General features: G+C 42.4%; 1 protein-coding gene across 2 annotated transcripts in view; it reads right to left on the bottom strand.

Moving 5' to 3' along the window:
* Positions 1 to 23595, bottom strand: part of LOC308327985 (lysophosphatidylserine lipase ABHD12-like) — a 30394-nt gene that overhangs the window by 4064 nt on the left and 2735 nt on the right. For both annotated transcript variants that reach the window (XM_080781650.1, XM_080781651.1), the window contains 11 exons: positions 9505 to 9626; positions 8414 to 8519; positions 7901 to 8020; positions 7674 to 7704; positions 6455 to 6500; positions 6076 to 6205; positions 4338 to 4375; positions 3679 to 3758; positions 1473 to 1555; positions 794 to 872; positions 171 to 298 (listed from right to left, as the gene is read on the bottom strand). In XM_080781650.1, coding sequence (XP_080637776.1) covers positions 171 to 298; positions 794 to 872; positions 1473 to 1555; positions 3679 to 3758; positions 4338 to 4375; positions 6076 to 6205; positions 6455 to 6500; positions 7674 to 7704; positions 7901 to 8020; positions 8414 to 8519; positions 9505 to 9626 — 963 coding nt within the window. The remainder of the gene's footprint in view (positions 1 to 170; positions 299 to 793; positions 873 to 1472; positions 1556 to 3678; positions 3759 to 4337; positions 4376 to 6075; positions 6206 to 6454; positions 6501 to 7673; positions 7705 to 7900; positions 8021 to 8413; positions 8520 to 9504; positions 9627 to 23595) is intronic.

The raw sequence follows: 23595 nt of genomic DNA, 5'->3' as shown, positions 1-23595 counted from the left end.
TTTAATCGACTAAATCAACTGTAGATTTAGTTGACTAAATATGACCAAACCTAAATGGAATTCTATTCAAACCACTATGACTAAAACTGCATCAAAAAGTGTGTGTGTGTGTGTGTGTGTGTGTGTGTGTGTGTGTGTGTGTGTGTGTGCGTGCGTGCGTGCGTGCATACCTGAGGATTTGTGGCAGCTCTGGGCTCCTGTAGATGAACTTGTGCTTGTAGGCCAGAGACGAGGAGAAGGGAACAAACTGAACCTTCTGACCGCTCAGGCTCTTAGACTGGGACGCCACGTTGTACAGCTGCAGGAAGAACAGAGGTCAGGGGTCAGGAATACCCCCGAGAACCAAGAGAGGACGACCCGTCCTTGGCGTTAGCAACAGTTACTACGATAGGAGACATGGCAAGCTGTCCTTCTCACCGGTTGAGATGTGTGTTAAATGACGCCATTTCTCCATATAAATAATCGATCATTTCACTAGCAAGAGCTTCAAAAACAAAACAAAACTACTACTGTAGAAATCAGTAGTTTAAATCTGTAGTTTCTTTTTTCAAAATCGCTTAAAAAATAAATAAAAATAAAAGTTAAAACATGGCAAGCGCACAACACGACGCTTCACGTGCGCTTATTTTTTATTCATGGAATTTCAAGATTGTGTTTGTTTTACAAAGATTATATACAAAAATAATCTTTTGAAATATATATTTCTTCTTCAATGTAGGAAAAGCAAATGTATTTTTACTCTAGTCATCATGAACCAGGTGTGTCAGGTGTATGAACAGGTGTGTTTTAGTACCTTCTTCCCCAGGTGAAACGGAACCACGCTGTCATCCTCCGCATGCAGGATGAGAACCGGACAGGAGATGTGGTTCACACTGAGAGACAGACAGGCAGAGAGAGGCAGAGAGAGAGAACAGACAGACAGACAAGTTCAATATGAATATGAATTAACCAATGGGCTATATGCACACATGATAACTCTTCCTACTTCCGGCCCCCTTCCCTACTTCCTTCACAGGTGTTACCAATGATACTAATTAAGACTTTGTTCCATTTAGTGTGCAGTGGTTATCAAACGTTTTAATTTCAAGGACTCCCGTAACTCTGGTAGTGTACCCTTACAGCCAGGTCCATTTATTGGTTTCATTTGTACACTCTCAGAGTTACACACACGTACGGGCCCATTTGGAACACACAAAAAAGGACACTGGTGTAGCAGAGTGTTTCCAGTGAGCCAACGCGCACAATAGCAGCACCCTGACTCTGTTTGACCAGAATGGAACAGAGCCTTCATTTCTATCAGCGGTAACACCTCTGAAGGAAGTAGGGAAGGGGCCCAAGTTCTATTTCCAAAATGGCGTGGGTGCACAATATATAACCCATTACGAGTTAGATTCTATAAATGCCTTCTAAATCATTACCATACCACTGATATAATAGCAACAAAAGTTTCTAAGAAAATCAGAAGGACGTACTTCTCATCGCTGGCAAAGCGGATGTCACTGGCTGTGATGGGATCCAGGAAGAACCAATCAAAACCCGGCAGATATCTGTACACCTACGCACACGTACGCACACACGCACGCAAACACACACACGATAAAGGGGGGGAAAACAACAGTTGTGAATGTGTGTGTAAGGGTATGTGTGTGTGCGGCGAGCGTGCACATGTCATCAATCTTTATTTATATAGCACAATTCCGACGAGTGTAGTTCAGTAGTGCTTCACAGAAAGAGCAAAATACAACAAGAAAGCATCAGAGACGGTTGACGCTACTTTGCATGGCTACAGAGATCAAAGCTACAGGGAAGAGGAAAATCCTTCTTCACACACAAAAAATTGGCCTTGAAAGTTCCATTGAGAAGTTTGAAAAGGATCATCTTAGATGTAGTCCAACATCTGCACATGTTCACATGTGTACAAGCCTTTGTATAGAAGGCCTATATATTGAATTTTCTATCTATATTGTATATTATGCATTTGTTCTGTGCAAAATGTTGCGCCCGGTTACTACTACTGTACGATTTTGGAGATTTGTTGTATATATTGTAGGTACTTTGAGGTGTATCATGGATGTATTATCAGCTGTTCTGTAACTTTGACATGTACGATGTAGCATTGAAGTGTAATTTTATTTCTGCCTCTTGGCCAGTTACCACTTGTAAAAGAGACCCAGTCTCAATGTGTTTTTACTAGTTAAATAAAAAAGAACACACCCGTGTGAAGTGAGTGGTCACAGTGGTGCAACTCCGTGTCGGGGTCCCCGGGGGGTCCCCGGAAGTTCCAGACCCCCAGGAATACAGTTAATATGTGTGTGTGAGTATGTGAGAGTATGTGTGAGAGTATGTGTGTGTGTGTGTTAGGCTGTGCAACAGTGACACTTGGTGGTGAAAACCAAACGCTATTTTTGTGCTCGGACACAGCCAGGGACGGACCCAGGGACACACATGCACCACTCAAAAAAAGGTTTCACTAGGAGTTTTTTTTGTGTGTGTGTAGTGTCGACTTCTACCCAGCAGGGGGCATCAGTGTGTGGCAGGCAGCAGAGACTTCAGCATGTACAGTACTGTAATGTTGTCACAATGGACTGATATATATTCCACTTGTATCCAGAATAGCCGCTCATTCAGAACACAAATGCTCATGTAAACACCTGAACCGGAATAGAATATTCCAGTCCGGTCCGATACCAAATTAATTTTCATTCCCGTTTGGAGGTTTTATACCGTTTGAATCAGGATATAATATATTTATATAAACACTTTATTATCTGAACGGTACTGAGAGTTTGGAACACATTATTCTGCCCTTAGTATTAGTGCACTTTGCACCGAAGTTACATTCCGAATGAATATTTTGGTCACGTAAGTAAATTAATGAGGAACGAGGGATACTTATATTCAGGTTCCATGTGTAAACAGTTGGGCATGTATCTCTGTTCGGAATTACTGGAAAATAAAATTAATAATTCTGTGAATGTGTGTGTGTGAATGGCGGTGAATGTAATGCACACTCTCGGTAAAAGTGCCTTGGAGAAAGACGCTATATAAATGCACCATTGAATGAATAATCGAACACATAGTGTCCATGTAAACGCAGCGAGCTCTTTGATTGGTTGTTCATCCAGACTGCTCATGATTAGTAAATGATTGCTTTGTGGTTTTTCTTTTTTTTTAAAGTTAAAGGTCTATATTGTGAGCTCTAATCATTGCTATATTGGATATATATAATATCATTTGGGCTGGGGACTCTCCAGAAATACTTTGGCCATTACATGTCTCTGTCTCTGGCCATAGACGGGAAATGTATAATTAGGTTCTAAACAAGCATGTAATTTCAGAAAAAGCCATATGATAATAATAATAATAATAATAATAATAGTAATAATAATGAATTGCATTTTATAGCGCTTTTCCAAGTGCTCAAAGCGCTTTACAATGGTTCATTCATTCATACATTGTGCATATGCATTGGAGAGCCTAGCACTCCTCGATAATAAAGAAAATACATCATGAATAAATAAATAAATACTGAAACCAAATCTAATCGTTAAAGATTATGGCCTGGTTTTGGAACACAACAGGTGGATTCTATCTTGGTTTGAGCAAGCGTGTGTGCGTGCGTGCGCGTGTGTGAGTGTGCATACGTGTGTGCATGCGTGCGTGCGTGTGTGTGTGTACCATAGAGAATGGGTGGCTCTTTGCTTCCTCTCTGATGTTGGTGAATGGAGACTCCAGTATGAGAGAATCTGGAGGCGTTCCTGAAGTATATAAAAAAAAAAACACACACACACACACACACACACACACACACACACAGTTTGCATCTCGTTACATCCATGGATTAAAGCAACATAAAATCGCAAATCCTAAATGTGCGATCACACATTTTATACTACATTGTAACCCCGTTGCTGTGTTCCAGCTGTAAGACGTGAAGTCTCGTCTATCGTGAGACTTTGTGAGCTCCATCCACTTGCATGGAGCTCACGAAGAAAGCCTTCTAGCATGGAATTCTCCTTTAACCTTTGTTTTCATACGAGATATTCAACCAAAAGTTGAATTACAGATTTTATGGAAGAGGCTTCGGAACATTTTGCGAAAATAGACAATCTCCTTTTGCTGTGCGACATACCTCCAAAGAAGACATGATGATGGCTTCTATGGAATCAAAAAGACTCAAATCAGTCGTGGCGACTGAGAACTTTAATCCATGTACATCTCATTGCATCTCTCCCCGGCGTCTTTAAAAGTGTGAGGAGCTAATACTCTACCTCTAGTGTGTGTGTGTGTGTGTGTGTGGACTGCGTGCTTTGGTGCTTTCCCGTGCGTCTTCCTACCTCTGTCGCAGAGTCGTCTCACCAGGTTGGTGGCCACTCTGAAAAGAAACGAGCAAAACAAAACACTTTGCATTTTAGAAAAGTGGCAGTATCTCAGCATTGTCATTGTCAATGGCATTTAATGTTTTTGTTGGGACAACGTTTTTACACACACACACACACACACACACACACACACACACACACACACACCAAAAGCTGGACATAAGGGGGAAAAAAGAAAAACATGGAATAGAAATAGAGGGGGGAAAAGTATTGCATTGTGGGTTTGAGGTGACAGGCCCCATTTGATGTCAATCAATGAAGTCACCTTAATTCAAGTGGCAGATGTTTATTTTTATTATTGTGGTATATATCATTTTTAGGGCCATGTCATGCACGCTGGGCAAGATCTAAAAATATTTCTTTCCCCTTTTTATTTTGTCAGTGTGTATTATCGGACTTCAAAGCATGAACAGCATTACACAGCCAAGTAGAAAAATACACAAAAACAGCTTGATTAAAAAAAAATGTACTTGAAGGTATAACTGGAAGGCAGCATAGGCTATACAATGATGCAATCGCAACTCTCAGCACTGCTAGTGCAGTGAGTGCACACACTGGGAAGTGGGAACAATTACAACCAAACAACACAGTCACAGGTCAATGTGACATGACAGGTCGAGTACCTGCAGTGATTATTGCTGCCAACTAGGTAAGTGGATGTACAGGATGAGGCTGAAATTATTGACAAGGCTGATTGGAAGGCTGCGATGCAATGCAATATTACTTCTACTACTACTACTACTACTACTATTTTTATTTTTTGGCGAGGCCCCTGGAGGCTCGAGGCCCGTTTCAATTGAAACGATTGAAACATAGAGTATATAAGGCTCTCTGTCTTTGGTTGTGGCTTTTCTCTTTGCAGATGAGTAAGGCTGGGACCGAGGCCTACATGTCATGTGGTATACCTGCACAGCCTTTGTGATCTACTGGTAGCCCTGGTTTAAGTGGTCAAACTGAAGTGATATTGATGAATTCAAAATGTTATCAAAGTATTCTGAGACACCCCTAGCAGGACCCCTGTCACTGCACACTAGAGTGCCACACGGCACCCACTTTGACAACCACTGCTAGACCACACTCTCGCATCTCATCAGAATGTTGCTATCATCATGTCAGTGTGTGTGTGTGTGTGTGTGTGTGTGTGTGTGTGTGTGTGTGTGTGTGTGTGTGTGTGCGCACGCACGCACGCATGCATCAGAATGAAGCAATATTACACGAGAGGGGGTGGTTTAACGTCATTAATGCACGCCTGCGATGCTGCAGGAACGAGCAGGGCGAGTTCCGAAAGCAACACAGAAGTGCATTAATGACGTTAAACCACCCCCTCGAGTGTAATATTGCAATTATACACCAGTTACCCTTAAAACTAAGAAAATCGCTGAAAAAACATGTTTCTCTTTATGACAGATGTAGTCACTACGACCACAAATGTCCCAAGAAACTAGCTAGCTTAGCCACCGAGTTTGCTGCGCTCTGGGAGAACAAAGCAGCTGAATTCTTTGTTTTGATTAGGTGTGGAGTGGTGCTCATTTGAACCACGGCTAGAAGGCTGTTTCAACCAATCAGATTGCTTCCTCGAAACAACCTGTTGTATAATGTTGCCATCATCATGTCAGTGTGCGTGTGTGTGTGTGTGTGTGTGTGTGTGTGTGTGTGTGTGTGTGTGTGTGTGTGTGTGTGTGCGTGCACGTACCCCGTCCCCAGCGAGTGCCCCCAGACGTACACTGGTTTGTTCCCAGTCTGCTCTCTGAGCCAGAGGTAGAGGAACAGAGCGTCTGACGTCATCAATTGCTCTGAAGGACTGCCGTCAGAGTCCCCCCAACCTGCAAGCGCACCCACACACACACACACACCCACACACACACGCACATGCACACACACCGTCAAGAAGAGGGGAAGCATCTGCAATTCGTTTTTTTTTTAACTATCAAAATTAAATAAATGGTCATGGAGAGAAAAGCCGGATAACTGTGATTGAAGCGATAACGTCGTATTAGATTGAACTGCACTCCCAGAGAGTAAAAAATGATCAAAAACAAGCCGTGCAAAACACTGCAGAAACATCCACCTACCTCTGTAATCAAATGTCACCACGTGGTAGCCTAGTGAACTGAGCACCTGAGAGAGAGACAGACAGACAGACAGACAGACAGACAGACAAACACTTTCATAAGAAAAAAACTAATACTGTAATAATAAAAATCACACCCCTGTGAAGTGTGCAGTGCTCACTTCACAGGGGTGTATTGTTGTGTTGGTGTGTATTGTTTTCCCCCTAAAAGTAGACATTCAGGGCTTTCATTCAGTGTGTAGTATGTATATGATATTATTTGTGTTCATTTTTATATCTGTCTGTCAATGTCTGTCAACTTCAACCTTCCATATCTCTGCTGTTTTTTCAAGCGAGCAGAGTTCAGGCAAAAGCAGGTGTTAGAAAAAGGTCAATATCTCCAGAATGGAAGATGGTAAAATAAAAAAAACAAATCAAAAAAAGTTGAAGTGGACAAGTTAAGCTTTCTTTTGATGTATGCGGTGTGATTCTCGCTATAAGAGAACATTTTGCTGTGGGCCCCGAAATCTTTTTTTCCTTCAATGTAAAGTCCCTAGCATCACCAAGCTCAGCCTCACAGAATACCCCAGCACACAATGTGTTAAGACCAGGGGGGCAGTCAGACAGATATTTTGTGAAGCCACTATGGAAATCGGGATTTCCTGAAAGTTCATATAATGGCCTGTTGTGGCGCTGTCATTGGACCCAGAAAAACCCATAGCCCCATAGAAGTCCATGTATTTGGGCCCAACTTCACCTAGACTGTATTACCTTAATAAACATGGTCATGAATACTTTCTGCTTTATTAAAAAAATGACCATAAAGTCGTGTATGTTCTGAGGGGCGTGGCTACCGTTACAGTCTATGATCGGGATTCCCCTCCCACTCGAGTCAAAATAAAAACCAATGGAGAAGAAGGGGGGGAAGTCCCGCCTCGTTGTCTGGGCCAGCCAATGGCCAGCTGGGCCAAAACGGATCTAGAAAGATGGCGACTTACAATACAAGGACTGACAGGCTTCATTTTACGTTCATGTTAGACCCGGAGAACGCTTTGTCCATATTTTTTACAGTCTATGGTTAAGACTTACAGGGTTTCCATCGGACAGAGTGGGATAGGTGATGCATTCAGATGACGTCGCTGGAGGATTGTGTGTCTGTGTGTGTGCGCACGGCCGCATGCACACGTGTGTGCGTGTGTGTATGTGCGTGCGTGTGTGAGCGTATGTGTGCATGTGTTTACCTTGTACAGTTGCACTCTGTGATCTCCACCCCTGTAGAGACAAGTAGGACAGGTTTGTATCCCAATGTGGTGCGCACACACACACACACACACACACACACACACACCACACACACACACACACACACACACACACACACACACACACACACACACACACCGAGTTCTACGCATGTGTGTGTTTTGTAAATATTGTAATTTGATACAAGACATAAGAGCTGGTGTACCTGGTGCCTGCGTTTCCATGGAGATAGAGTATTATGGGATGGTGTGATTTCAGAGTGGACTCGAACCACAGCTGGTCTTTACCCTGAGCCTCTTTCCACATCGCTGCTGGAACTGTGTGCCTGCATGCACACACGCACACACACACACACACACACACACACACAGCATAAGTTAATCATAAAATGTAGTTTAAAGTAGCAGATCGTGTGTGTGTGTGTGTGTGTGTGTGTGTGTGTGTGTGTGTGTGTGTGTGTGTGTGTGACAGAGAGAGAGAGATATATAGAGAGAGAGATTATCCAATATTTATTTGTAAATACATTGTTTTATTTTGATTGTCTTGTTCCACTTGAATTGAATTGAGAGAGAGAGAGAGAGAGAGAGAGAGAGAGAGAGAGAGAGAGAGAGAGAGAGAGAAAGAGAGAGCGAGAGAGAGAGAGAGAGACACACACACACACACACACACAGAGATACAGTACACAGAGACAGAGAGAGAGAGAGAGAGAGTATCTTACCACACTCCTATCTTCACGGTGTACTCTGGTTCCAGGTAGAAGTTAGAGGTGTGGTTCAACCCCTGGTCCTGGGGCCTCTTCAGGTCAATGAAGTAGGGCATCCTCACTGTGCACACGCACATGCACGCACATTGAGTAAAATTATTATGTTGACTAGAATAGAATAACACTATATTAACTGTTAAGTTAAATTGATTAATTTCTGTCCCCTGGCACAAAACATTCTCAGATGGGGGTCCGCGACCATCAATTTCGGGGTCCTCCTCAGCACAAAAAGGTTTTAGAACTACTGGTTTAGTTCATTTGTAGAATTGTCCTCATGTCTGAGTCATGTCTGGGTTAAGACAACGACTTCCCTTTCCCTCAAGCAGTATTCTTCATGGCCGGCGCCTGCAGAACTCCCTGTAGTATTCATATATGAAACCCTGTGCAGCGGGAGTGTTTAATATGCACTATAGAGAGCGTCCTGTCAGGAAACATCACAGCGTGGTATGGGAACTGTACGGTGCGAGACCAGAAAGCCCTGCAGAGGGTCGTCAGGATGGCGGGGAGGATCACAGGAGATCTACACCAAGTGCTGCAGAACAAAGACCAAGTGGATCATGGAGGACAGTATACCCACCTGGCTCATGGTCTGTTTGAGCTGCTGAGGCCCGGGAGAAGATACAGGATACACAAGGCTGTCCTGGAAAGACTGAGGAAAGTTTTTTACCCCAGGCCATTAGGATTTTAAATGATGACATGGACCTTGGGAGACGACAGGGATCAGGTCACCCCCCCCACGCACTTGAGCGTGGAGAGGGGCAGTTGAGTGCAAGTGCACCCCCCTCTCCCTTCACATGGACGTGACATTAATACCTCTATGGACATTATTTATTTGTAGTCTAACTTAATAATTTATTATAGTCTTGCTATTTTTAGGGTTGGAAGTGTTTTAAATGATTTATTTTTAGTTGTAGTCCTCTTGTCCTGTTTTACTGCTCACTTCTGTGGGGCTGAACTACGTACATTTCACTGCATTTTAAAGATACTACTTTTTGTGATATGTATGTGACAAATAAAGATTGATTGATTGATTGAAACATACTCACCAAAGTTTAAGAAGACCAGCTTGGCCTGTATGGACGGGCACAGTTTAACGATGAAGGGGATCGCCAAGTAAATACCCAACAACCACAGGAAGAGCCGCTTAAACCGCCCCGCCATGGACAGCCTGAACACACACACACACACACACACACACACACACACACACACACACACACACACACACACACACACACACACACACACACACACACACACACACACACAGAGAGAGAGAGAGAGCAAGAAAGAAAGACCTTTTATATAAACAAAGCTATATCAGTGTCATCATTACCAAGAATTCAACAGGTTTAAGAGGCCAAATATTGAAATGCTTGCTTTTGAAAATAGGAGAGGAGATTTATGTACAATTTGTCACAAGCAGTGTTGTTTTTGGCAGCATGGCTGCATTGGCATTTTAGTTTTAGTCAGTCTCTTGAATAGTTTTCACTTAGTTTTAGTCACCCGGAATGTTTTAGTGTTAGTCTAGTTTTAGACAACTAAATATCATAAGATTTTAGTCGACAAAATCTACAGGTGATTTAGTCGACTAAAATCACCTTGATGCCGTCGAAATGGCTGATTTTATACTTGCTGAAAATAGCCGATCTACAACTTGTAGATCGGCTATTTTCAGCATGCAACCAAGTGTAAAATGACTTGTGTCTTTTACTTATACTGGATCTCTTGTCCACTAGTCCCTTCCTATAACATTTTAGTCCACTTTTTAATTGACGACTAAACTGATATTTAGTCTTAGTTTTAGTCATCATAGATGACAACATTTTTTGAGAACCCCTGATCTAGTACTAGTATTCACAGGTAGATCAAGAACCTAGCATCAGCCTAAACCAGGGGTTTTCAACCTTTTTCACATCAAGGCCCATCATTTGGCACGGACCACCATCTGATGAGACCAAAAACTAAAGAACATGTTGTTATTGTTGGACAAGACGTTGTCCACAATTCCATGGTGTATTTGATGTTGTTACCATAGGAGAGACAACAGGCAGATCAAAACACGGCAATAGACGTTAAGTTTGAGTGAATTACTTTACACCACTGACCACAGGTGCTCGAGCTCGACCTACCGGTATAGTCAATTACATGAGGACCTGTTCTGTAAGTGTGCACGCAAGCACGCAGGCAAGCACGCAGCCACACACGCAGCCAAGTACGCAGCCAAGCACGCACGCACAGTGTGTGTCACCGGAGTGCAACTAGAGTAATAATAAATTACCGGTATATACCAGGCTCAACTCCAAACAATAAACCCATACAGTTTAGCTGCATAACCCGTTTTACACGCTATTTATCCATGTTTTGATGCTGCTTAATACGCTATACCCGCGGATTTGTCGCGGACCTGGTGACGAGACCATCACGTTATGATGACGATGAAACCGGAAATCGACCCGTGCTCTGGGCTGCAATCTGGGCTGCAAGGGCTTCTGGGAAAATGAGTTCATTTGAATGCAAGTGAATGGTATAGTTTTAACTGCACTCTAGCAGCCCTCGCTGGAAAATAGTTCCAAGCCATGGAACTATTTTCAGGCGGATTTTCATGGTTCAAAAGGCACAAATACTTTGGCGTAATCTCCAAAGGTAATAAAACAATCCTGGCAGCCTATAATGGATATACTGTATTAATCTAAAGCCCTGAAAGAGTTAACACAGAAGAGGGAGGAAACCATTATGCACTATTAAAATACTTTAATAGTCTGCATGGTAAGAATAAAAAATAAACCTACGTGTTCGTGTTTTGCGGCAACAACAATGCCTTCATTAGGGTGCCTCTTTTACCCCTAAATACCTTTAAGTAATTATCTAGCCATAACCCCTAAACCTGACCTCCTTTTAACCATGGAACTGCTGAGGGCCGGGGAAATGCTCCTTCTCGCAAAGTGCATTTCTCTAATTGTACTCTACTTGTAATACAAGTGCACGCAACGCACACACACACACACATTTTACAAGGTTATCTGAGGGACGCAGACACTATAAATAATGCAAACAACTGTAAGAGAGAAGGGATACTGTAGCACTGAGCACTCACCTTACGCACGCACACACGTCGCACACACACACACACACACACACACACACACACACACGGTTAGCATCAGTGGAGTTGCTTGGCATTAGCCTGTAGAATTAGCCTGTGCTCTGATGAAAGCACATGAAGCTGTTGTTGAGCTGTAAACACTTCTGAATCCTGGAAAGTTTTGTGAATACGATACGAGGTTTATATGCATCACGCGTGTATACCCATGTTTCTGTGTCAGTGGTTCTCAGGTTTATATGCGTGTATACCCATGTTTCTGTGTCAGTGGTTCTCAGGTTTATATGCGTGTATACCCATGTTTCTGTGTCAGTGGTTCTCAAACTATTTCATGTCAAGTACCCCCAAATACATATGTAATTGGCCGCCGACCCCCATCTGAAAATATGTTGTTCCAGTGACCCCCAAGAAGCAAAGATCTGAGTTAAAAATGTTCGCTCTGAAAGAATATATATTCAAAGGTTTGCGCCACATTTTCACGATTTTTCAAAAATAGCAGATCTACAAGTTCGTAGATCCCTGGAACAACCACTGACACAGAAACATAGTTTGTTCAGAAAACTGTCAGGAATTAGAAGACATTTGTAGAACAGGTCCACAGCTTGTAGATCTGCTATTTTTCAATGCGATAATGGAATCCAGCGTTCTCGCGATAACAATCTGCCTAACGATGATGTCACTGGTGGTCTGCTCTCCTATGGGACACAGACCGAGTAGGAAAAAAATGTGGTATTTTATCATGAACATTAGTGAGGAACAATTATATGAAGATACCGGTAGTTTGAAAACTGGTGAAGTGGACTGGTCCTGTAATACCTGGCAGAGTAGCAGTCAGTGTGATTTGTCACTTTACTTTCTTAGGTCCCCACACATGTTCAGATGTCACATGTTCAGATGTCACACACATGTTCAGATGTCACATGTTCAGAGTCACAGCAGTCACTGAACGAGGTGATTGACTTTGTTTGTGGACGCAGTCAGTCAGCCAGCAGTCAGTCAGCCAGCAGTCAGTCAGCCAGCGGTCAGTCAGCCAGCAGTCAGTCAGCCAGCCAGCGGTCAGTCAGCCAGCAGTCAATCAGCCAGCCGTCAGTCAGCCAGCGGTCAGTCAGTCAGTCAGCCGTCAGTAAGCCAGCGGTCAGTCAGCCAGCAGTCAGTCAGCCAGCGGTCAGTCAGCCAGCCAGCGGTCAGCCAGCCAGCGGTCAGTCAGCCAGCGGTCAGTCAGCCAGCGACCCCACGAGCACTAGCACTAGAACGGCCTGGTTCTGCAGGTTCTCACTGAGCAGTGTGACCTTTGTACAGTGCTGATTTTGTCGACTAAAACTATGACAAAATATATTGACAATTTCATAAAACAAATAAAAACTAGTCTAAAATGTTAGGAAGGAAGGGACTAGTGGACAAGAGATCCAGTATAAGGGCCGATTCATACTCCTATTTTAGAGCCGAATAAAAGTCGGTTCGGCGCTGTAGAGCCTACAATTTGACGTCATTTGAGGTTTGGGGGGGCGGGTACCGTCCTAAAGTCGGCTCTTCGGTGCTACTGAAAATGTCTGACGAGCCGAAATCATTTCGCCGAAACAGTGATAAAATAGGAGTATGAATCGGCCCTAAGTCAGCTTACACTTGGTTTGCATGCTGAAAATAGCCGGTCTACAAGCTCACAACGCGTGAGCTTGTAGACTGGCTATTTTCAGCAAGTGAGAAATCTGTCATTATGACGGCATCAAGGCCCGCCAAAATACACTAGACTAAAACATTTGCTGCCACAAACACTAACAAATTTGCTGCCAAAAACAACACTGCCTTTGTACCTTGTGCCTTGTGCCTTTTTATTGTGCTGACTGTGACACACACACACACACACACACACACACACACACACACACACACACAGTATAAGAGTTGTGCTGACTGGACTCTTGCTGCTGTTCCTTGCTGTTCAGTCTGTGAAAAGAAGCTCAGGGACGTTTGGCACTGCTGTGGTTGCACTCGCAGTCTCGCACGTATAAAAATACAACGTGGAAAAGAAAATGCAGCTGTGTTTTGTGGAAGTGGAACTGAAAGAGGACGTGATAATAAGACACAGACCCGGGATGGACATCGTGGTCTGTATTTACATACCGTGTGGCCCGGGCATACATTATGTGGAAATGTGTTACAGGCGAGGCTACCGGTGAAAGTTAAGGCCATAATCAGCACCAAAGCAAAGCAATACAATAATGAGGCGTAATATTAATGTCACCATTACAGACAGACAGATTAGGGCAGTTCTCAACTAACCCATTTAGACCTGAGGACGATTCTGCAAAAATGTCTTCTAAATCCTAAAAGTTTTCTGAAACCTATGTTTCTATGTCAGTGGTTCTCAAACCTTTTCATGTCAAGGAACCTCAGAAATCTTATGAAATTGGCTGCCGACCCCCATCTGAAAATATGTAGTTCCAGGGACCCCCCCAGAAGCAAAGATTTGAGTTAAAAACGTTCACTCTGAAAGAATATATATTAAAAGATTTGCACCCCATTTTCACGACTTTTCATGAGTCATAGCGCGGGTATGATGTCACGTGCATACCCTCTATAGCACAAGCCTTCCCTGATGGGAGAGGTTGGCTTTCAGCCGCATGTATCAGAGTCCACTTCATTCAGATCACTTTACTTAACAATTTAAACTGTTTGTCTGGGAGCACAGTTCATCTTTTTTTTTAAGGCAAATTGACTTTGGTCAGCAGTGCCACTTTATTTCTAACCTCATTTTCCTTCTTCATCAGCCATCTGGTTAAGGAGAAGAGAGGAACCAAAACAAGCACACAACATCCGAGAACTTCTTTAACCCCGCATTATACTTAGTTGACTGGAGAGTTGACGGGCTCTATACTAGGGACCCTCTGCTATCTTCTCTCTGCACCAAATCTCTACGCAGGAAATTAGCATCTACAATCTACAATGCCAAGACGTCGTGAGCTTGTAGATCGGCTAGTTTTGCCAAATGTTTGCCCCAGCATATGGACACAATGTGGTTAAACATGAGTTATTTATTGATTAATTTATTAACTAGATTGTTAACCATGTTCGTGCCGGATTTTGTGGTAACAAATCAATCGGACATCACTCGCTCTAGAGAAGTAGTTTGACAGGTTGTCTGGGCACTGATCCTCTGAGCATCTTGAAGACCAGACGACCCATTGAGGGGTGTTGGACTCTTGTCTTCCACCCAGAGCCAACTCAGACTAGCAAAGTCATCTGGGAGAAGGCGAGTCCTTCATATTTTCAGATGGGGACGGGTCTACAGCCAAATACAGATCATTCTGGGGGGTCCTTGACATGACAAAGGCTGAGCACCACTGACAGACATAGAAACATAGGGTTTTTTTCAGAAAACAGATTTAGAAGCCTTTTCTTTGATTTTTAGAATCGACCTCAGGTCTAAATGGGTCAAATACTGTGCGAGGGTTTTTGGTGACTTCACTGACCTCTGCGTGGACTCTCTCTGACTGTGTAGTTATTGTTCGGTGGTGTTAACGGCCGCGCTGACACACCGCAGGACAAAGAGACTGAAGAACCGTGTTGTGACTGATAACTATGGACTGACTCAGCATGTGACGCAGCCTGCTGTGTGTCGCTCGCGCACGCGCACACACACGCGCACACACACACACACACACACACACACACACACACACACACACACACACACACACACACACAACACTCACTCACTCACACACACACACAAAGATGTTTTTGTTTGATCTTCTCCAAGGGTGGGAATATTTCTACGTTGTGGCGACTGAAGCTGTCCTGCCATCCATCTACGAGCACACCACATGTACAGTACAGTACAGTACAGTACAGTACAGTACAGTACAGTACAGTACAGTACAGTACAGTACAGTACAGTACAGTACAGTACAGTACAGTACAGTACAGTACAGTACAGTAGCTGAGACATTGTTCTCACAGTGAGTGAATGTAGATTTGGGTAGGCCTGTCACAATTTAAAAAGAAAGTAAACTAAGATCTATATCTTAAGATCTTTACGTAAGATCTTAGTCTCACGCTAAACAAATTAAGTTTAATGACACCATTGAGGGGTGTTGGACTGAGCCAACCCAGACTAGCAAACACCTCCCATCTGGCACGCAACAGAGCTGAAAACAAACGTGAAGTCAATGTAGAGTAGACCAACTCTCTTGCCATTCATGTGTGTGTGTGTGTGTGTGTGTGTGTGTGTGTGTGTGTGTGTGTGTGTGTGTTCAGACACACCGTGAGCGAGCGTGTGTTCAGTCACTGGCATACAGCAGCAGCATGTGTCTGTCTGTTTACAAACCGTTAGAATATTGGTAAAAAAAAAGAAAACACTGCTAAAATTCACCTTTAACTAAGCTCTCCCACTTGGACACTTTACAGCCAGGCTCATTCATTCCAATATAAATATCATGGATTTTACACATTAAATACTGGTTCATTTTTGGAACCAGACCTTTCAAAATCTCTTCCAAATCCGTCAACAAGGCCTGCCATATGCACTGGAAAAATATGTGTGTGACATTTCTATTTTACCCCAATGGGTAACACTTTAGAATAACTATCTGTTATAACTAGTTAATAGATCATTCATAAACTATTATTTAATGAGTTATTAATGAGTTGTTAAGCATTTGATAATAGTTAGTTAAGTTAAGTTAACTAACTATTATCAAATGCTTAACAACTCATTAATAACTCATTAAATAACAGTTTATGAATGATCTATTAACTAGTTATAACGGATAGTTATTCTAAAGTGTTACCGTTTGTCTAACTCTAACCCATGTTATGCTTAGCTGTGATTGTTGGACCATTGCAGTTTGGGGAGGGGCTTGGCTATGCAGTCAATTGACCGCAATGCCGTGACCGCAGTACCGACTGACCAGAGTCAAAACTGTCTGCTCACAGCAGGCTGCTAAACCACTCTCGCGTAGCCAGGCGACTAATCCACAATCTCTGAATGCTATTATAGTCTGACGGGAACTTCACCTCTCTAAATCTGTGCAAGGAAGCTAGCTTTCCCTTTCACGAAAATATATTTTGAAATATCTTTCCTTTCTTTTTACACATTTCTGCTAAAGCAGCAAGCTATATATGCTTAGATGTGAGTGGGGAGGAAGCTTCACTTCCACTTTATGGCTTGCTCATGATCAGAGCTTCCATGCTCCAGAGGCAGACTGTATGACCGGAAGAAACATTTGAAAATTGTGGAAAGCAGTCTGGCCACGCGAGAGCCCTTGGCGTAGTCATGGACTCAGACCTACATTTAAACAGCCGCATTAACACGATCAGAAAGTCAGCATACTGTCACATCAGCAAATACAGCACAGGTTAAAGGGATAGTTCAGATTTTTTTTTTACTTAAGCTGTATGAAATACTTGCCATTAATATATTGGTTGCAACTGTATTAATTGATTGCCCAAGTCCCGTGGTTGGAGTTCTGCTCTGGTTTTGGTGAATATTAAGCAGTTCCGTTCATTTTGTGGGCCACGCATTAAAAGTAAATTAATCCACAAAACTAGCGTCATTTCAATTGTTGATCTATTTCTACCATAAAGTGCAACTTTCGTAATTTTTTTACCCCTACAGTATATCACACAGAACTATGTTTTTGGTGTCCATATCACTACACCCCAAATAATAGTTCCTTATGATATTGGGGTCAAAGTTGAACAAAAGTTGAGCTAATATTTAGAAATAGGTCAACAACATGCTAGTTTTGTGGATTAATTTACTTGCATGACCCCCTGTGCCCCCCACAAAATGAACGGAACTACTTAATATTCACCAAAACCAGAGCAGAACTCCAACCACGGCAACCAGGCAATCACTTAATACAGTTGCAACCACTGTATTAATGGCAAGTATTTCATACAACTTAACTTAAATTGCTTTAAAAAGGACTTTGTCTCAGCACTGCAGGATCTAGAAAAACTTCATCTTCAGTAGACTTGACTACTGTAACAGCGTCTTTCTATGCATTCATCTTGACTGTAACAGTGTCTTTCTATGCATTCATCTTGACTGTAACAGTGTCTTTCTATGCATTCATCTTCAGTATGTGTGAACCTGAACCTGACATTGTATCCTATCCGCAGCACAAGTCGGAGTCAGCGTATCATTGATTTCAGAATACTACTGTTGTGGGCCTGGAGCCCGCTGGAGCCCGCTGGCCAAGCTTATGGTGTACAGTTCTATGTCAAACCCTGTTGTTTAGATGAGCTGGACAAAATAACAGTGCCTTGCCTTGCTGAGCACAGCTCTGCTTTCTTCAGCGAGTGGACAGACTGGGTCAAAGGTTGCGGGAGAGCACTTCTGCTTGCAACACCTCTGAGTTATTTTAACCATGCAAGCCCTCTGTCTGTGTGTTCTCCACCAATACGACGAATAGTAACAAGAACATTTGTATGACAATCGTCAACAAAAAAATGTCATGAGTGATTGTGTGACAGCATCAATGTAGTCCAGGTTTAGCATGGAAATAAGCTCAGGGCACCAGGTGTTTTTAATCAGAATAGCACTGTCTCCATCTCAGCTTTCCTACTGTCTGTCTCCTATACAGTCTCTATCTTAGCTTTCCTACTGTCAGTCTCCTATACGGTCTCTATCTCAGCTTTCCTACTGTCAGTCTCCTATACGGTCTCTATCTTAGCTTTCCTACTGTCAGTCTCCTATACGGTCTCTATCTCAGCTTTCCTACTGTCAGTCTCCTATACGGTCTCTATCTTAGCTTTCCTACTGTCAGTCTCCTACGGTCTCTATCTGAGCTTTCCTACTGTCAGTCTCCTACGGTCTCTATCTCAGCTTTCCTACTGTCAGTCTCCTACGGTCTCCATCTCAGCTTTCCTACTGTCTGTCTCTCCAATGCTGTCTCCCTCTCAGCTGTTGTACTGACTCTCCTACACTGTCTGTCTCTCAGCTTTCATGCTGTCTTTCTCTCCTATACACTGTCTGTCTATCTCTCCTATACACTGTCTGTCTCTCAGCTTTCATACTGTCTATCTCTCCTATACACTCTCTGTCTCTCAGCTTTCATACTGTCTATCTCTCCTATACACTGTCTGTCTCTCAGCTTTCCTACTGTGCCAGACTGCCAGTCATGATGACTGTTGACCCTGACCTCCTTGACCTCCTGCTCCTTGACCAGCTCAGTCAGCCTGCTGTGACGGGGAAATAATGAGTTCACGGGCACTCACGCACGTACGTACACACACACACACACACACACCGCTGTGACAGTGAAATGAGATCACGCACACACAGCTGTGACGGTGAAATGAGATCACGCACACACAGCTGTGACGGTGAAATGAGATCAGTAACACACACACACACACACACACACACACACACACACACCTCCCCCCCAGGCTGTCCTTGACAACCTTCCATAGTTGTCTCCTCAGCAGTCAAATCAAATGGGACTAAACTCATCTAAGTGCAAAACACCCCCCATATCACACACACACACGCACACGCCCCTATAATATGTACTTTGGCAGCGTGTGTCCCCATGTATACACATTGAACACAGCGCTAACCTGACGAAAACACAACTGTACATTCACACTCACCGGCTTTGTTATTATGATAAACAAGTAAAAAACACATAGGGCTGGTAGTGGCTGGTAATCTCAGCCTACTGTCTGTCCCTCCATAAAAAATATATAATAAAGGCGAAAGCCACAAAAAAAACATACGAAAAAACCCCACATAGGGCCAGATTCACAAAGGAAATTCACGACCAGGTGTATATGAAGCATAATGAACTTGAAAATATTCAGAAAGAATCTGTGAAAATAAAGAAAATATTCTTTGTTTTGGGTAACTGAGAGGCTAAATAAATGTCATCAATGGTCTGTGGCTCAAATTCCAAATAAATAATGGGCCTCGATATGAAAATTGTTGAAAACCACTGCCTAAAGGTCCCCACACACCGAGCACGTTTCAGATTTTTAGCTGCGTTTCTCCATCGGTTTTCCGAAAAACGCGTCCAGTCTGCAACCACCTTTACAGTAATCACTGAACCTGACATATTCACATCAAAACCAGTCAAGGGGCGTAAAATTCCACCACAAATCTTCAAATACAAAATCTGACTAAATTGGACCAAAACATCTGCATTTGCGGTACAACAAGAAATGGAAAGATGCAAAACAGTAAAAAACGTACATAATTTAAAGTATAACTCTGAGAGCATTTGGTCCTGTATGGGTCCATTTGTACTTGATAATTAATTTTGTTGCCGTTTATTTGTTCCATTTAACATTAGCTTGTATAGTAACACCGCTGTGAGCTTGTAGATCTGCTATTTTCCGAAGACATTCGGTGTACAGTGAGTGCACGGCTGCACGCAGAGAGAATTACTCCAACTAAAGCAGTGGTTTATCTTTAACTCTTGGGAGTGTAAAATGAAACCTTTCATTTTACGCTCTGAATTACTTAATTTTCAAGAATCCACACAATTAGAAAATGTAGCAGAATTGTTATTTTTATCAACATTTCCCCGTTATATCTACTAAATACAGCATGAAATTGTGGACAAAAACAAATCTTTAGTTTTGGTTCTGAGAAACTAAACCTCATCAAATGGTGGTCCGTGGCTAAAATACAGAATAAATTGTGGGCCCTGGTTGCAAAATGGTTGAAAACCACTGAACTAAAGTACAATTTGCAACTCAGGTTAGTTTTACTCGGAACAGAGGGTTATTAAGTGGTTAACAACTTCATTCCATTTCCACTTAGCATAATTCCATTTAGCAGGCTTGGTATTAATTCACAGGAACTCTGAGAGAGAGAGGGTACGGAATGGAACCAAATGGACCATAACGGAGTCAAATTAAGACTGAGGATTTTCCTGCCTAATGCGTGGATTTAAGAGCCTATAATTCCAGACGCTGAGTGACTGTGTTAAGCTGTGTTACTGTGTTAGATGCAGCCGGTCAGCACACCTAATTAACGCTAATGGGATTATTATGGTCTGGACTGGCTGACCATAACAGCACCCAAACAGTGGACCCAAACAATTGCACCCTCTTAACCCATTTAGACCAATTCTACAAATGTCTTCTAAATCCTGACAGTTTTCTGATAAACCTCATGTTTCTATGTCAGTCGTTCTCAAACATTTTCATGTCAAGGACCCCCAAAAGTATATGTATTTCGCCGCCAACCCCCATCTGAAAATATGTTGTTCCAGGCAGGAACCCCCCCAGAAGCAAAGATTTGAGTCACATGTTCACAGTCTTTAAAAAATAGCAGATCTACAAGCTCATAGTGCGGCACCGAGTGCCGCGCTACGAGCTTGTAGATCTGCTATTTTTCAATAGCTAAAGTATACCCTGAAGAAGGCAACCTGCTTGCCGAAACGTTGGTTTATTAAAAGGTTTATAGCATCGTGACTACGAGCTGTGCGGCCTCTTTTCTTATGTCAAAGTTTTATCCTGTGGTCAGCACCTCGCCACCTCTGGTGTGCGCTCCTTTCCGTTTATTCCAATAGCTAAAGTAGAACAGAATACTTAAAACACCGAAATGGGTTAAAACTAAATTGTGTTGAATATATGGAACATATAACTGAAGCTGTTCACATAAAGTTTACCTAAGTTTTGCTACTACAGGGAAAACATGCACATGTACAGTACATATGTTACTATTTTATTTTATTTTTACTCTTTGAATGCTCTGTCTTGCACTCTTATTCTATCGCTTTGTTTGCTGTGCTTGCTGTGTTTTGTTGTTTGAATGTTATGCTATCCATATATGCTGCTGCATTGTCTGTAAGGAAGCCAAACTAAAATAAGTTTTACTCTTATGTACTCTTATGTACCATTTGTAATGTCATATATATATTTCAAATGATTATTATTTTTTGATAATTTTTTCATAAAAAAAAGCTTATAGCAAAAGGCCGATGCACACATCAAAAGGCTAGTGACAGGTGCGTAGGGCAATAGAGAATACCCGGTATATTAAAAAGGGTATCTTTGAAAAACAAAGAGCCCCCGCACAGTATTTGTATTTAAAAAAAAACAAAGTACACATTTTAAAACAAATCTAATCTAAAATCTAAGATAATTAAAAATAAGTAGGTAGTGAAATTAGCTGATCTACAAGCTTGTGACACGTTGTGTGCTTGTAGATTTCCACTGGTTTGGGTCCCCGGGCAAACGTCTAATCTCTCTTTTGGGTCTCGACCTGAACTAAGGAATAGGAATCGTCCCTAATTTGGACACAGTGTCCCTCACTGAACTGATAAGGGACACAGTTTAATGTTGGCTTATCCCAATCAAAACAAATTGGGAAAGAATCTGTGTCATTCTAGATCCTTATTTTTGTGTTGGCTATTCAAAAAAATAGCAATGCCATTTTTTTTAAGATCTTGAACGTATGAGAGAACTATATATACTGAGTTAGATGGCATCAATTTAGTAGAACCGATGCCTCAGGCACTGTTGATTTCATCGACTAAAACTAAAACAAAAAATGTTCGTCGAATGTTCGACGAAAACTACATGGAAACTAACTTAAAACTAAGCTCCAGGGGGTCCGCAGCTAAATGATAGTTCCATTTGGTTCCCGAGTCAAAATAAATATTGATTTTACCATAATAAAGTCCCAGGGATAGAAGTGCCATTAAATGGGGGTCCGTAGACTAATGCATGTCAAACTGGGGGTCCTTGAAATGTAACAGGTTGAGAATCACTGCTAGAGCCATAAAAATCTTCTCTTATGGGGGACCCTGGCATATCCTACTATAAATGTGCCACATCTCTGACTGCGTGCGTGTGTGTAATGCACGTAACTCGAGAACCATTCGCCCCACCGACTTCAAATTCGACACACGCGTTCCACACGCGTTGAGGGGGTTACAGGGGGTCCCCAGCTAAATTATAGTTTGTAACCAAATGGACCCTTATGGGTCTGTACCTCAGAGAGCGTACAAGTGGAACCAAATGGACCCTGACGGGTTCATTTGGTTTCATTTGTACATTCTCAGAGTTAAATAAACATTGATTTTACAATATAAATTGGGGGTCCCAGGGATAGAAATGCCATTAAATGGGGCTTCGTAGACTAATGCATGTCAAACTGGGGGTGCTTGAAATGAAAACGTTTGAGAATCACTGCTAGATATGTATAATATCTTATGGGGGTCCCTGGCATATCTTTTCAAATGGGGGTCCGCCGGCTAATAAATGTCGATTTGGGGGTCCTTGACATGAAAAAGTTTGGGAACCACTGACATAGGTTATTATTATTAACCATTTAAACCTCTAAGGGCGTCGTTACATGTTTTACCCTTTTTTACTTTATTTTATGATTACCCGTTTTATTTTTATTAATCTTTTCCATATTAGTGTCTATTTGTAAGTCTTTAATTGTTATATGAATGAATTTAACATTTGAAAATAGAGGACTCTGATGTAAACAAGTGTTATGCTTTTCATGGTTTGGTCCACAAAGTAGCAAAAAGGAAAGGAAAGGTATATATGTTTACCCAGGGTAACTGGACTAAGCTCAAGAACTTGTTTACAGCCAGGCCCTGCTCATAGAACATTTCATGGTAGGGGTTCAATGCCTTGTCCAAGGGCACTACAGCGGAGGTAATTTTAACGTGCCGGTCCGGGGATACGAACTAGCAACCTTCCGATATCAAGACCGCTCCGCAAACCGTTCGGCCACCACTGCCTCCTCCTCCGGGACGGAGCCCCCCCCAGGACGAGAAGATGGGCAGACCCTTCAGAAGGTAACTCTCCCACCCATGCAGCTTTTGTATTGACCAATGAGTAATGATCGGTGCTTTATTTTTTATTTTTTTCACATACTGTGAAATAAAAATAAATAAATCAATACTTCAGTAAACTGGACCCAAGTCTCGACTAGGACTAGGTCAAAACAAATAGCCAATCTATGAGTCTGTAGGTCGGCTATTTCTGGCTAATGTTCCCCCAGCCCCAGGACATGGATAATGGGCTGAACTAAAGTGAACAAAAACTGTATGTATAT

Source organism: Protomyctophum bolini, assembly GCF_963924005.1.
Source record: "Protomyctophum bolini genome assembly, chromosome: 14".
NCBI lineage: Eukaryota > Metazoa > Chordata > Actinopteri > Myctophiformes > Myctophidae > Protomyctophum > Protomyctophum bolini.
Note: the sequence above shows the minus strand (reverse complement) of the source record. Positions and strands in the feature narration are given on the sequence as shown.